The 15859-nt window shown below is 44.7% G+C and overlaps 2 protein-coding genes across 4 annotated transcripts in view; one reads left to right on the top strand and one right to left on the bottom strand.

Moving 5' to 3' along the window:
• The window catches only part of eif2a (eukaryotic translation initiation factor 2A), a 69282-nt gene extending 59492 nt beyond the window's left edge, over window positions 1-9790 (bottom strand). Inside the window, exon 1 of the mRNA XM_068042631.1 lies at window positions 9694-9790. Coding sequence (XP_067898732.1) covers window positions 9694-9721 — 28 coding nt within the window. The 5' untranslated portion in view covers window positions 9722-9790. The remainder of the gene's footprint in view (window positions 1-9693) is intronic.
• LOC137375429 (stress-associated endoplasmic reticulum protein 1) overlaps window positions 9768-15859 on the top strand; it is a 30712-nt gene continuing 24620 nt past the window's right edge. Inside the window, exon 1 of one of the 3 annotated variants that reach the window (XM_068042633.1) lies at window positions 9768-9871. The gene's annotated coding sequence lies outside the window, so the exon portion shown is untranslated. Of the gene's footprint in view, window positions 9872-9945; window positions 10098-15859 lie in introns of those variants that run through there. The other 2 variants (XM_068042632.1, XM_068042634.1) reach the window with 2 other exon arrangements.

The following is a 15859-nucleotide window of genomic DNA, read 5'->3' as shown; positions in this document are numbered from 1 at the left end:
GGGATGCAAAAGAGGTCATAATTAGAGGAGCACAAAGATCTTCGGTTGCGGGGCTGGAGGAGATTATAGAGATAGGGAGGGGCAAGGCCATGGACGGATGTGAAAACAAGTTTGAGAATTGTAAAATTGAGGTGTTCCCAGAACAGAAGCCAATACAGATCAGCGAGCACAGGGATGATCTGTAAACAGAGCTTGGTGCGAGTTAGAATGTGGGCAGCAGAGGTTTGGATGAACTCAAACTCACGGAGGGTGAAAAGTGGGAGGTTTGCCAGGAGAGATTTGGAATAGTCAAATCTACTTTTGCTGTTTCTTTTTTTGTTATTTTCTATGTCATTGTGACTTCTTCGGGTCAGTTCTTCAAAAGAGCAATGGTTTAAATAACCTGGATTAATATGAGTAGCAATGCAGTTGCCCACCCAACTTAACTTAATTAACTCATTTAACTGCCTAACAGTGTCTATTCCAACTACTTACTCAGTTTCTATCAATGAGCATCAATCATCAGCAAACAGCAAATGAAAAAAAAATCCAAAATCAATAGAAACATACAAAAACGTTTTTAAATTTAACAATTTTATGTTTTAAAGGAGCAGCATTATGAGCCCCCTATCTCGCGAGTACAAAGAATTCTACTCGAATGTTGCTTCTAGTACAGGTAGATCTTCGCAGAGGACACTATTTTTGTCGACTACACAGCATGAGGACATGTGCTTCTTTCCTCTATAAAAGAATAATAGCGGGGCAAAGAAACTGGACTTGCCAAATGTTTGAAAACATCTGTCCCGCTTGAGCATAGTTGTGGTCTAATTACAGATTTAAGAGCTCTACAGAAACAGTTTACATTTATGTAGCCCCCTAAGATGTTATGGAGTTGTTCATAGAACTGGTCTTTAGCTTCAGGTGCGGAACAGAGTGTTGGAGCATAGATGCTGAGTAGGTGTACTGGACCAGAGGTGGTGAGCAGTCGGATGGACAGTATGCGTTCCGAGCCATTTGAGGGAGGCTCTATCATGCTGAGCAAGGAGTTTCTGATGGCGAAGCCCACTCCATGCTGTCTTGGTTCTTCAGGATCCCTGCCCTGCCAGAAGAAGGTGTAGTCTTGCTCTGCTAGAGAGCCACTCGCGGGGAGGCGAGTCTCCTGAAGTGCTGCAATGTCCACATTGAGTCTACTGAGCTCGTTGTTAATGATGGCGGTCTTCCGAGAATCGTTGATTTGTGTAAGGTCTTCCGACAGGCCAGGACACATAGTTCTGACGTTCCAGCTTGCAAAGCGAAGGGCTGGTACCTTCTTTCCTTTTTTCATGTTGTTTGGTGCGGTGTATCAGTCCACCTTTCGGGCAATGACCCTGAGCTCCAAGCACCCATTGAAGCAGGCAGACTGTGGCGGGACAGAACCTTATTGACCGGGGGCTGCCCGGTTTGAGGCGGGCGGTAGCTGTCCAGTGAGGTGCAATGACCTCTCCCACCGACAAAGGCAACCCGTGGCCTTTTGCTGACGATGCTGCTTTAACATCTCACACTGAAGAATGCCTGCAGAGTCTCATCGACAGGTTTGCGTCTGCCTGCAATGAATTTGGCCTAACCATCAGCCTCAAGAAAACGAACATCATGGGGCAGGATGTCAGAAATGCTCCATCCATCAATATTGGCGACCACGCTCTGGAAGTGGTTCAAGAGTTCACCTACCTAGGCTCAACTATCACCAGTAACCTGTCTCTAGATGCAGAAATCAACAAGCGCATGGGTAAGGCTTCCACTGCTATGTCCAGACTGGCCAAGAGAGTGTGGGAAAATGGCGCACTGACACGGAACACAAAAGTCCGAGTGTATCAGGCCTGTGTCCTCAGTACCTTGCTCTACGGCAGCGAGGCCTGGACAACGTATGCCAGCCAAGAGCGACGTCTCAATTCATTCCATCTTCGCTGCCTTCGGAGAATACTTGGCATCAGGTGGCAGGACTATATCTCCAACACAGAAGTCCTTGAAGCGGCCAACACCCCCAGCTTATACACACTACTGAGTCAGCGGCGCTTGAGATGGCTTGGCCATGTGAGCCGCATGGAAGATGGCAGGATCCCCAAAGACACATTGTACAGCGAGCTCGCCACTGGTATCAGACCCACCGGCCGTCCATGTCTCCGTTATAAAGACGTCTGCAAACGCGACATGAAATCGTGTGACATTGATCACAAGTCGTGGGAGTCAGTTGCCAGCATTCGCCAGAGCTGGCGGGCAGCCATAAAGACAGGGCTAAATTGTGGCGAGTCGAAGAGACTTAGTAGTTGGCAGGAAAAAAGACAGAGGCGCAAGGGGAGAGCCAACTGTGCAACAGCCCCAACAAACAAATTTCTCTGCAGCACCTGTGGAAGAGCCTGTCACTCCAGAATTGGCCTTTATAGCCACTCCAGGCGCTGCTTCACAAACCACTGACCACCTCCAGGCGCGTATCCATTGTCTCTCGAGATAAGGAGGCCCAAAAGAGCCCCCTAACCAGAATTGATAGTATGTGACTAAACTACTTCTGGACAGTTTGCCCTCCTCAAAAAAAGACGTTATTTGGATAGTATAATTTTTTTTCACTAACTTACTAAATAATTATCAGATTACTTGAAAATAATTAATGGCGTGCAAAGTGTTCTGTCACAAAATGGTACCTCAAAAAAGATTATGATTGTCACTTCCTCCAAATATGCTCTTTAATACATTTGAAACACTCATGGCTTAACTACTTTGGAAGTAAATCACACTTTCTTTCTCTTTGGCCTCCTTGTCTCGAGAGACAGTGGGTAAGTGCCTGGAGGTGGTCAGTGGTTTGTGAAGCAACGCCTGGAGTGGCTATAAAGGGCAATTCTAGAGTGACAGACTCTTCCACAGGTGCTGCAGATAAAATTGGTTGTCGGGGCTGTTACACAGTTGGCTCTCTCCTTGCGCTTGTGTCTTTTTTCCTGCCAACAGCTAAGTCTCTTCAACTCGCCACTCTTCAGCCCCGCCTTTATGGTTGCCCGCCAGCTCTGGCGATCACTGGCAACTGATTCCCACGACTTGTGGTTAATGTCACAGGATTTCATGTCAAATTTGCAGACATCTTTAAAGTGGAGACATGGAAGGCCGGTGGGTCTGATACCAGTGACGAGCTCGTTGTACAATGTGTCCTTGGGGATGCTGCCACCTTCCATTCGGCTCACATGGCCAAGCCATCTCAAGCACCGCTGGCTCAGTAGGATGTATATGCTGGGGATGTTAGCCGCCTCAAGGACTTCTGCATTGGAGATACGGTCCTGCCACCTGATGCCAAGGATTCTCCGGAGGCAGCGAAGATGGAATGAATTGCGACGTCGCTCTTGGCTGACATATGTTGTCCAGGCCTCGCTGCCGTAGAGCAAGGTACTGAGGACACAGGCTTGAAACACTCGGACTTTTGTGTTTCGTCTCAGTATGCCATTTTCCCCACACTCTCTTAACCAGTCTGGACATAGCAGCGGACGCCTTTCCCATGCGCTTGTTGATTTCTGCATCGAGAGACAGGTTACTGGTGATAGTTGAGCCTAGGTAGGTGAACTCTTGAACCACTTCCAGAGTGTGGTCGCCGATATTGATGGATGGAGTATTTCTGACGTCCTGTCCCATGATGTTCGTTTTCTTGAGGCTGATGGTTAGGCCAAATTCATTGCAGTCAGCCGCAATCCTGTCGATGGGTCCCTGCAAACACTCTTCCGTGTGGGATGTTTTTTTTTATTCAGGGATGTGGGCATCGCTGGCTAGGCCAGCATTTATTGCCCATCCCTAATTTCCCTTGAGAAGGTAGTGGTGAGCTGCCTTCTTGAACCGTTGCAGTCCATTTGGGGTAGGTATACCCACAGTGCTGTTAGGAAGGGAGTTCCAGGATTTTGACCCAGCGACAGTGAAGGAACGGCGATATAGTTCCAAGTCAGGATGGTGTGTGACTTGGAGGGGAACTTGCAGGTGGTGGTGTTCCCATGCATTTGCTGCCCTTGTCCTTCTAGTTGGTAAAGGTCGCGGGTTTCAAAGGTGCTGGCTAAGGAGCCTTGGTGCATTGCTGCAGTGCATCTTGTCGATGGTACACACTGCTGCTACTGTGCGTCAGTGGTGGAGGGAGTGAATGTTTGTGGATGGTATGCCAATCAAGCGGACTACTTTGTCCTGGATGGTGTCGAGCTTCTTGAGTGTTGTTGGAGCTGCACCCATCCAGGCAAGTGGAGAGTATTCCATCACACTCCTGACTTGTGCCTTGTAGATGGTGGACAGGCTTTGGGGAGTCAGGAGGTGAGTTACTCGCCTCAGGATTCCAAGCCTCTGACCTGCTCTTGTAGCCACGGTATTTATATGGCTACTCCAGTTCAGTTTCTGGTCAATGGTAGCCCCTTGGATGTTGATAGTGGGGGATTCAGCAATGGTAATGCCGTTGAATGTCAAGGGGAGATGGTTAGATTCTCTCTTGTTGGAGATGGTCTTGCCTGGCACTTGTGTGGCGCGAATGTTACTTGCCACTTATCAGCCCACGCCTGGATATTGTCTTGCTGCATTTCTACACGGACTGCTTCAGTATCTGAGGAGTCGTGAATGTTAATACAGCATCGTCAGCAAAGGGGAGTTCCCTGATGAGGACCTTCCGTACTTTGGTCTTTGCTCTTCGATGGGCAAGGTTGAACAATCTGCCATCTGATCTTGTGTGGAGGAAAATTCCTTCTTCTGAAGACTTGAATGCATGTGAGAGCAGCAGGGAGAAGATGATCCCAAACAGTGTAGGTCCAAGAACACAGCCCTGTTTCATGCCACTCAGGATAGGAAAGGGGTCTGAGGAGGCACCGCTATGCTGAATTGTGCCTTTCATATTGTCATGGAATGAGGTGATGATACTTAGTACCTTTGGTGGACATCCGATCTTTGCTAGTAGTCTGAAAAGACCACGTCTGCTGATGAGGTCAAAGGCTTTGCTGAGATCTATGAATGCAACACAGAGGGGCATCTGTTGTTTGCGGCATTTCTCCTGTAGCTGGCGAAGGGAGAACAGCATGTCAACGGTGGATCTCTCTGCTTGAAAGCCGCACTTTGCCTCAGGGGAGACATGCTCAGCCAGCTTCTGGAGTCTGTTTAAAACGACTCGAGCGAAGACTTTCCCCACTATGCTGAGCAGGGAGATTCCACGGTAGTTGTTGCAGTCACTGTGGTCACCCTTGTTCTTATAGAGGGTGATGATATTGGCATCGCGCATGTCCTGTGGTAGTGCTCCCTCATCCCAGCACAGGCAAAGCAGTTCATGTAGTGCTGAGAGTATAGCAGGCTTGGCACTCTTGATTATTTCAGGGGTAATGCCATCCTTCCCAGGGGCTTTTCCACTGGCTAGAGAATCAATGACAATGAGGGTGGTCTCTGACATTTTCTCTGGAGTACAGTTCTAGGTAATGCTCCACGCAGTGGTCCATTTGCTTGCGTTGGTCAGTGATTGTGTCCCCTGATTTAGATTTGAGGGGGGCGATCTTCCTGATGGTTGGCCCAAAAGCTCTCTTGATGCCATCATACATTCCTCTAATGTTTCCGGTGTCTGAGGCCAGCTGAATATGACTGCATAGGTGTTGCCAGTAGTCATTTGCACAGTGCCTGGCTGTTCTTTGTGCAGTGCTTCTGGCTACTTTAAGTGCTACAGATGTTAACTCGCTGGGGGCTTTCTTGTAGTTCAACAGTGCAATGCGCTTAGTGGCTATGACAGGTTCCAGCTCTTCAAAGTGAGATTGAAACCAGTCTGTATTCTGCTTCTCATGTTTGGACAGCTTCTGAACAGTTTGCCCTCATCAAAAAAAGACATTATTTGGATAGTGTAATTTTTTTCACTACGTAATTATCAGATTACTTGAAAATAATTAATGGCGTGCAAAGTGTTCTGTCAAAGAAAGTAACACACAAAATGGTACCTCAAAAAAGATTATGATCGTCACTTTCCTCCAGATATGCTCCTTAGTACATTTGAAACACTCATAGCATAACTACTTTGGAAGTAAATCACACTACTCTACATATTTTACACCCACTTTTGAAAAGATAATTAACATTGTGATTTATTAACTTGATCAATGGAATTAGGAAGCCTTTGCTTCAAAAAGCCTAAAGTGAAAAGAACTTAGTCACCTACATCAAACCATTTTAACAACAGTAACAACTCATATTTACATCGCATAAACATCCCAAGCAACTTAACATGGAGAAAGCAGACAAGTGTTAGAGGAATCACAAGAGATGAACAAAAGCAAAAAGATGGCTTTGAAGGAGTATTTAAAAGTGCAAGAGAAGTAGCAGAGTGAAGAGAGATTTAGAAAGAAAGTTCCATAGCCAGACCAAGATGTCCCAAATGCCTTTTGATGCCATCGGTATTGGCGTATATTAGACCAATATGTCGAGGAACCAACTAGAGAACAGGCTATCCTAGACTCGGTATTGTGCAATGAGAAAGGATTAATTAACAATCTTGTTGTGCGGGGTCCCTTGGGGACGAGCGAGCATAACATGATAGAATTCTTCATTAAGATGGAGAGTGAAGTAGTTGAATCCGAAACTCGGGTCCTGAATCTAAATAAAGGAAACTATGAAGGCATGAGGCATGAGTTGGCTATGGTAGATTGGGGAATTTACTAAAAGGGTTGACGGTGGATAGGCAATGGATAATATTTATAGAATGCGTGCATGAATTACAACAATTATTCATTCCTATCTAGCGCAAAAATAAAACCGGAAAGGTAGCCCAACCGTGGCTTACAAAAGAAATTAGGGATAGTATTAGATCCAAAGAGGAGGCATATAAAATTGCCAGAAAAAGCAGCAAGTCTGAGGATTGGGAGCAGTTTAGAATTCAGCAAAGGAGGACAAAGAAGTTGATTAAGCAGGGGAAAATAGAGTATGAGAGTAAATTTGTGGGGAACATAAGCTTCTATAAATATGTGAAGAGAAAAAGAATAGTAAAGACAAATGTAGGTCCCTTACAGTCAGAAACAGGGGGAATTATATTGGGGAACAAAGAAATGGCAGAACAATTAAACACATACTTTGGCTCTGTCTTCACAAAGGAGGACACAAACAGTCTCCCAGAAATGTTAGGGAACCAAAGATCTAATGAGAGGGAGGAACTGAAGGAAATCAGTATTAGTAAAAAAAAATAGTGCTAGGGAAATTAATGGGGTTGAAGGCTGCCAAATCCCCTCAGCCTAACAATTTACATGCCAGAGTACTAAAGGAAGTGGCCCTGGAAATAGTAGATGCAGTGGTGGTCATCTTCCAAAATTCTATAGTCTCTGGAGCAGTTCCTACAGATTGGAGAGCGGCAAATGTAACCCCACTATTTAAAAAAGGAGGGAGAGAAAAAAACAGGGAACTACAGACCAGTTACCCTTACATCAGTAGTGGGGAAAATGCTAGAGTCTATTATAAAGGATGTGATAGCAGAACACCTAGAAAGCATAAATGGTATTGGGCAAAGTCACCATGGGTTTATGAATGGGAAGTCATGCTTAACAAATCTACTGGAGTTTTTTGAGGATGTAACTAGTAGAATAGATAAGGGAGAACCAATGGATGCGGTGTATTTGGATTTTCAAAAGGCTTTTGATAAGGTCCCACAAAAAAGGTTATTGTGCAAAATCAAAGCACATGGGATTGGGGGTAACATACTGGCACGGATTGATAATTGGTTGACAGACAGGAAACAGAGAGTAGGAATAAACAAGTCTTTTTCCAGGTGGCAGGCAGTGACTAGTGGAATACCGCAGGGATCAGTGCTTGGGCCCCAGCTATTCACAATATATATTAATGACTTGGGCGACGGAACTAAATGTAACATTTCCAAGTTTGCAGACGACACAAAGCTGGGGGGGAATGTGAGCTGTGAGGAGGATGCAAAGAGGCTCCAATGTGATTTGGACAAGTTGAGTGAGTGGGCAAATGCATGGCAGATGCAGTATAACATGGATAAATGTGAGGTTATCCACTTTGGTTGTAAAAACAGAAAGGCAGATTATCTGAATGGTGATAGATTGGGAAAGGGGGAGGTGCAACGAGACCTGGTTGTCCTTGTACACCAGTCGCTGAAAGCAAGCATTCAGGTGCAGCAAGCAATTAGGAAGGCTAATGGTATGTTGGCCTTCATTGCAAGAGGATTTGAGTACAGGAGCAAGGATGTCTTACTGCAGTTATACAGGGCCTTAGTGAGCCCACATCTAGAGTAATGTGTGCAGCTTTGGTCTCCTTATCTGAGGAAGAATGTTCTTGCCTTGCAGGGAGTGCAAAGAATATTTATGACGCTGATTCCTGGGAGGACAGGATTGACGTATGAGGAGAGATTGGGTCAACTGGGCCTATATTCACTCGAGTTTAGAAGAATGAGAGGGGATCTCATAGGAACCCATAAAATTCTAACAGGACGAGACAGGCTAGATGCAGGGAGTATGTTCCCGATGGCTGGGGAGTCCAGATCCAGGGGTCACAGTCTCAGGATACGAGGTATGCCATTCAGAGCTCAGATAAGGAGAAATCTCTTCACTCAGATGGTGGCGAACCTGTGGAATTCTCTACCGCAGAAGGCAGTGGAGGCCAAGTCATTAAATGTATTCAAGAAGGAGATAGATATATTTCTTAACGCCAAAGGGATCAAGGGATATGGGGTGAAAGCGGGAATAGGGTACTGAATTAGACAATCAGCCATGATCTTTTTTGAATGGTGGAGCAGGCCCGAAGGGCCGAATGACCTACTCCTGCTCCTATTTTCTATCTTTCTATGTATCACTGTCATCTGTGTGCTAAATATTTTATTTCTGGGATACACTGCATCTTGCCTCAGTACATGTGCTCTGTACTTCCTCTGTAATTTACACCTGTTTTCAAAGTTCAATGTGTTCTGCACAAACAGCTCTGCTAGACTCACCTATCAATTGAGATTGACACATAGGATTGGCCTGTTCAAGAATCATTCAAATGTAAACAAGAACTCAAAGCTTTGTTTATTATATATAAAAAAGCAGCTGGCCAAGTTTCTCTACTATTCTGTCGGGTGGTCTGGAAGTATTAATAACTTTCAGTGCACTCCCATAGGTGCAAAACAAAAAAGAAATCCGAAACCAAGACCTAATTCTTCTTTCTGATGAAATATTATCGACCTGAAACGTTAACTCTCCACTGATGCTGCCAGACCTGCTGAGTATTTCTGCACTTGCCTGCTTCTATTTCACAATCCCTCGACTGTCCCTGTTTTATTTTAAGTTTGGCGAACCTCAGGCGACTTACTTCTCTGGCTCACACTCCCACACATCCCACTCTGGAATGAAGGCAGACATCCAGTCCTCAGGCCTGTACGTGGTAATACCCATCGCCCTCTCCCAAGTCAACGTTCGATGTGCTTTCACCTGCCAACAGTGACATCCCCTCAATCATGATAAGAGCCGGTCCCTGGGCTCTCTATTAGCATTCAATCCCACTGCTTGCTGTAGGGTTGCAGCCTTTCACCCCACCCTCCCATACACATGTAAGTAAAAACGCGTGTATGCACATTTGCTAAAATAGTTAGAGATTACATTTCCCCCAATCCCTCCGGCATCAACAATGTAAAACCAATATATATATATATATATATATCTGCAAACAGGAGGACAGGTTGCTTCATTTAAAAACTCTACAACGATTGAAATCACCAACCTGCCAAAAGCGGCGTGGACAGTGCCATTTTCAGCCGGAAATACCGTCATTTTCCCCGGCCCCCTCCTCGGGGTCAGAGGTCGCGCCGCGCCGCGCCCCGCCCCGCCCCTCGGCTAAGCAACACGTCGCTCGAGCGGCCTCTCTGTGGTTTCCATCCGCGTCTTCCAATTACAGTTGGGTAAGGAACGGGATCTGGATCAACTGAAGGTCGATTGATTTCGAACAGAATTGTTCAAAGATATTTCTTAAGATGGGCTGGGGTGTGTGTGGTGTTGAGTGGCAGGTGTAAAATGGGGGTGGAGGGACGGATTATGTTGTGCAGGCGGAGGGTGAGGTGTATATTTCCGGTTCCGGCGGGTCGCCGCTTTCAGTCTCCTCAGGCTCCGGGCGGCGGCTGGTATCAGGTAAGGGACGCTCACTATTTCTGTCTAAATTCACAATAACGCAAAAATCTTCTCTGTGGAACTGGAATGTTTATTTTGTTTTAAGTAGTTGTTCGCTTTCTTCCCTCACCCTTCCTGTGCTGTTACATCCCTGGTCAGACAGCTACTGTTGCAGATGGGAGTTAGTGAGACTCACCAGCTTGTCTCAGGAGTCAGATACAGCCACAGGAATCAACCTCTATTTTTTTTAAAAACCCTTACAATAAATAATTCTTGGCCGATTTATAGTTTTAAAAATGCCTTTGAGATTCCCCCCGTTAAGAGGATGAGTTTCTGTAGTAGAATTATTTTTAAAATATTCTATGTTAATAGGATTCAATGACCAGGCTTGTCTTCAATCCTAAATATCAATGTTATTGTTGATTAACAGCGTGCTTGTGTTACCGATCAATGTGCTTTTTTAATTTTTGATTTTATTTTTTAATTCCTGGGTTCTGAAATTGCCTTTTGCCCAATGTTTTTTTTGGATAAATCTGTTTTTCAAGGGATACTGAGGGCAGGGACATGAGGGTTAGTGTATTCTTGTGTGTATGGCATGTATGAGAAAAGGGAATAATTTCCATTTATGTGGTGCCTTCTCCTGTCTTTTAGAAATGTTCCAGAATGTTTAAGGTAGAATGTAATTATGTTGCCCAGTTACACTGGGCAAATGAGATCTGATCACAGCAAGGTGCCACAAATGTTGATGATAAAATCAGTGAATGCTATTTGGTATTGGTTGAGTGAAGATTGTTGTCCAGGACACTTGAGGTAAACCTTTGAATAGTGCCATGGGATGTTTAAACATCAATGAGTGCCACAGATGGTTCTTTGGTTTATTGTGTTAGCTGAAGGATTGAAACTTTGATACAACAGATTCAATAATGTATTTCATACTCAAGTCCTGGAGTCTAAACCTTCTGCCTCTGAGACAAAAATGTTACCAACTGAGCCAAATCTGTTTATCTCTTATTTGTTTGGTTAAGGCTGTGACAGTATTTCAGCTTTTTCTGGGTGTGAATTTGATGAGCTTTCTTCCCATATGGAGTTGCACATAACTGTTGAATATTGGTACCTGTCAGATGGAATCAGTATATGTAATCGTTTAGAGATGGGGCCAAGATTGTATAATGGTTTAGAGATTAGGCCAAGAGGGTCAAGTGTTGTATACACACAGTCTGTGGTTGCTACTCTTGTGAACATTTTAGCACAATAGGATCATGCTTCTACAGAAGAGGAAACACATTTCTGGTTACTTTGTTCTGTTTGGTTTTTATTTTAAGTGTAAGAGATATCACCAAATGAAAGCCAGTTGATTTTATTTGCATTTTAAATTAACCACTTTCCCACTTCAAATTTCCGCAAACCATTACATAGAAAATAGGAGCCAGGAGTAGGCCATTTGGCCCTTCAAGCCTGATCTGCCATTCATTATGATCAATGCTGATCCAACTCAGTAACCCGTTTCCACTTTCCCCCCATATCCTTTGATCCCTTTCACCCCAAGAGTTATATATATTTAACTCATTCTTGAAAACATACAATGTTTTGGCCTCAACTGCTTTCTGTGGTAGCCAATTCCACAGGCTCACCGCTCTCCGGGTGAAGAAATTTCTCATCAGTCCTGAAAGGTTTATGCCATATCCTTAGACTATGATCCCTGGTTCTGGACTCCCCCACCATCAGGAACATCCTTCCAGCATCTACTCTGTCAAGTCCTGTTAGAATTTTATAAGTTTCTATGAGATTCCCCCCCTCACACTTCTGAACTCCAGCGAATATAATCCTAACCGACTCAATCTCTCCTCATACGTCAATCCTGCCATCCCAGGAATCAGTCTGCTAATCCTTCGCTGCACTCCCTCTCTAGCAAGGGCATCCTTCCTCAGATGAGGGGATCAAAACCGCACACAATATTCCAGGTGTGGTCTCACCAAGGCCCTGTATAATTGCAGCAAGACATCCCTGTTCCTGTACTCGAATCCTCTCGCTATGAAGGCCAACATACCATTTGCCCTTTTTACTACCTGTTGCACCTGCATGCTTGCCTTCAGCGACTGGTGTACAAGAACACCCAGGTCTCGTTGCATATTTCCCTCTCTGTTTATAGCCATTCAGATAATCTGACTTCCTGTTTTTGCTACCAAACTGGAATACCTCACATTTATCCACATTATACTGCATCTGCCATGTATTAGCCCACTCACTCAACTTGTCCAAATCACCCTGAAGCCTCTCTGCATCCTCCTCACAACTCACCCAGTTTTGTGTCAAATTTGGAGATATTACATTTAGTTCCCTCATCTAAATCATTAATATATATTGTGAATAGCTGGGGTCCTAGCACCAATCCCTGCGGTACCCCACTAGTCACTGCCTGCCATTTGAAAAAAGACCTGTTTATTCCTAGTCTTTGTTTCCTGTCTGTCAACCAATTTTCTATCCATCGCAAAACACTACCCCCAACCCATGCGCTTTAATTTTACACGCTAACCTCTTATGTCGGACTTTGTCGAAAGTCCAAATAAACCACATCCACTGGCACCCCCTCATCAACTCTACTAGTTATATCCTCGAAGAATTCTAGTAGGTTTGTCAAGCATGATTTCCCTTTCGTAAATCCATGCTGACTCTGTCCGACTCTACCACTGTTCTCCAAGTGCTCTGCTGTAAAATCTTTGATAATGGATTCTAGAATTTTCCCCACTACTGACGTCAGGCTGACTGGTCTATAATTCCCTGTTTTCTCTCCACCTCCCTTTTTAAATAGTGGGTTTACATTAGCTACCCTCCAATCTGTAGGAACTGTTCCAGAGTCTATAGAATCGTGAAAGATGACCACCAATACATCCACTATTTCTAGGGCCACTTCCTTAGGTACTCTGGGATGTAGATTATCAGGCCCTGGGGATTTATCGACCTTTAATCCCATCAATTTCCCCAACACCATTTCTCTACTCACCAAGAGAATGTGGAGATGGACTGCTCCAGAGTGCTGGTGGTGCTGTATGATCAGTTGTTTGGAAGAGGGAGGGAGAAAATGAGGAAAATCTAATATTTCAAATATACTGTCTTTCCTCTCCTTCCCCTGCCCAAAAATACATTGGCTGAAGTTGGTAATTTGTCACTTAGAATTGCAGACTTGTAAATCCCTATTTTATTCTCGGAAATGTTACTATGTTTACATTAGGTAAATCAACTTAACCTGTGTCACTTGCGTTTATTGAAATGCGCTACCTTCAGCTGTAAAGACCATAGTTTAATTCCTGTTTTTTCTAAAGCTTTTGTGTGTACGAGTTTTCAAATTGGTGTTTTTCTACGAATGAATGACTTTAAAATAAGCATTAAACAAATGATCTGACATGCTTCAAAATAAAAATTGATATTAGTAGAAGTGCAGATGGGAGAGGTAATGAATGGCATGAAGATTGATAGGCAGGATGTACTTGAAAGACTGGCTATGCTGAGTAGATAAATCACCTATTCCAGTTGGCTTGCATCCAGTTTGCTAAAAGATGTGGTGGTGCAGATAGTGGAAGGGCTTACCATAACCTTCCGATCTCCCCTTTGATATAGGGGAGATGTCAGTAGATTGGAGTGTGGCAAATGTGACGCATTCAAGAAAGGGTGTAAGGACATTCCTAGTAACTACAGGTCGGTCGGTGTAACATGTATGGTGGATAAGGTTTTAGAAACAGTAATCAGGGAAAAAAAATCAACAGGCACTTGGAGAGGTTTCAGTTAATTAAGTAGAGCCTGCACAGAATTGTAAAAGGCAGGGCATGCTTGACTAATCGAATTGAATTTTTTTGATGACGCAGCAGAGAAGGTGATTGAATGGAAAGCAATGGTTGTTGTCTATATGTATTTGAAGAAAGCGTTTGATAAAGTACCACATAAAAGGCTGGTTAACAAACTTCGGGCTCATGGAATAGGAGGGTTGGTGTCCTGTTGGCTAAAAAGGCTTAGGGACAGAAAACAGTGAATCGTGGCAAATGGTTGTTTTTCAGAATGGTAGACAGTGGTGTTCCCCAAGGTTCAGTACTAGGGCCACTGCTGTTTTTTGATGTATTATATATGACTTGGATATTGGAATACAGAGTAAAATTTCAAAATTTGCTGATACCAAACTTGAGGTGTGGCAGGCAGTGAGGGTGATACCAGTTGACTACTGCAGGACATAGATGAGCAGAATGGGCAGGCAAGTGGCAGATAGAATTTAATAGAGAAATATGAGGTGATGCATTTTGGCTGAAGGGATAGGGAGAGGCAATATAGACTAAATGGCACAGTTTGAGTGTGCAGGAACAGAGGGACCTGGGGGTGCATGTGCATTGATCTTTGAAGGTGGCATTACATATTGAGCAAACAGTTAGCACTTGTATGGGATCTTGGGTTTCATAATTAGAGGTATTGAGTACAAAAGCAAGGAAGTTATGCTGAACCTTGAAAAGCTCCAACTTTAGGAACTTTAAGGCAACAACTAGAGTATTGCGTCCAGTTCTGGTCACCACACTTTGGGGAGGATGTGAGGGCCCTTGAGAGGGTGCAGAGGAGATTTATTAGAATGGTTCCAGGGATGAGGGATTTTAGCTGCAAGGTTATGTTGGAGAAGCTGGGGTGGTTCTCCTTGGAGTGAAGGAGATTTGATAGAGGTATACAAGATTATGACAGGTTTAGGAACATAGGAGCAGGAGTAGGCCCTCAGCCCATCAAGCCTGCTCCACCATTAAATACGATCGTAGCTGATCATCCACTTCAATGCCTTTTTCCCACATTATCCTCATATCTCCTTATGTCATTTGTATTCAGAAATCTGTCAGTCTCTGCTTTAAATGTACTCAATGACTGAGCCTCCACAGTCCTCTGGGTTAGGGAATTCCAAAGATTAGGTGAGATCGACAAAAGCTGTTCCCATTAGCTGATGGTACAAGGATTTTTCTTTCTTTCTTTTGGGCCTCCTTATCTCGAGAGACAATGGATATGCGCCTGGAGGTGGTCAGTGGTTTGTGAAGCAGCGCCTGGAGTGGCTATAAAGGCCAATTCTGGAGTGACAGGCTCTTCCACAGGTGCTGCAGAGAAATTTGTTTGTCGGGGCTGTTGCACAGTTGGCTCTCCCCTTGCGCCTCTGTCTTTTTTCCTGCCAACTACTAAGTCTCTTCGACTCGCCACAATTTAGCCCTGTCTTTATGGCAGCCCGCCAGCTCTGGCGAATGCTGGCAACTGACTCCCACGACTTGTGATCAATGTCACATGATTTCATGTCGCGTTTGCAGACGTCTTTATAGCGGAGACATGGCCGGCCGATGGGTCTGATACCAGTGGCGAGCTCGCTGTACAATGTGTCTTTGGGGATCCTGCCATCTTCCATGCGGCTCACATGGCCAAGCCATCTTAAGCGCCGCTGACTCAGTAGTGTGTATAAGCTGGGGGTGTTGGCCGCTTCAAGGACTTCTGTGTTGGAGATATAGTCCTGCCACCTGATGCCATGTATTCTCCGAAGGCAGCGAAGATGGAATGAATTGAGACGTCGCTCTTGGCTGGCATATGTTGTCCAGGCCTCGCTGCTGTAGAGCAAGGTACTGAGGACACAGGCCTGATACACTCGGACTTTTGTGTTCCGTGTCAGTGCGCCATTTTCCCACACTCTCTTGGCCAGTCTGGACATAGCAGTGGAAGCCTTACCCATGCGCTTGTTGATTTCTGCATCTAGAGACAGGTTACTGGTGATAGTTGAGCCTAGG

Source organism: Heterodontus francisci, chromosome 11, assembly GCF_036365525.1.
Source record: "Heterodontus francisci isolate sHetFra1 chromosome 11, sHetFra1.hap1, whole genome shotgun sequence".
Taxonomy (NCBI): domain Eukaryota; kingdom Metazoa; phylum Chordata; class Chondrichthyes; order Heterodontiformes; family Heterodontidae; genus Heterodontus; species Heterodontus francisci.
The sequence above is the reverse complement of the archived record's forward strand: the minus strand, read 5'-3'. Positions and strand labels throughout refer to the sequence as shown.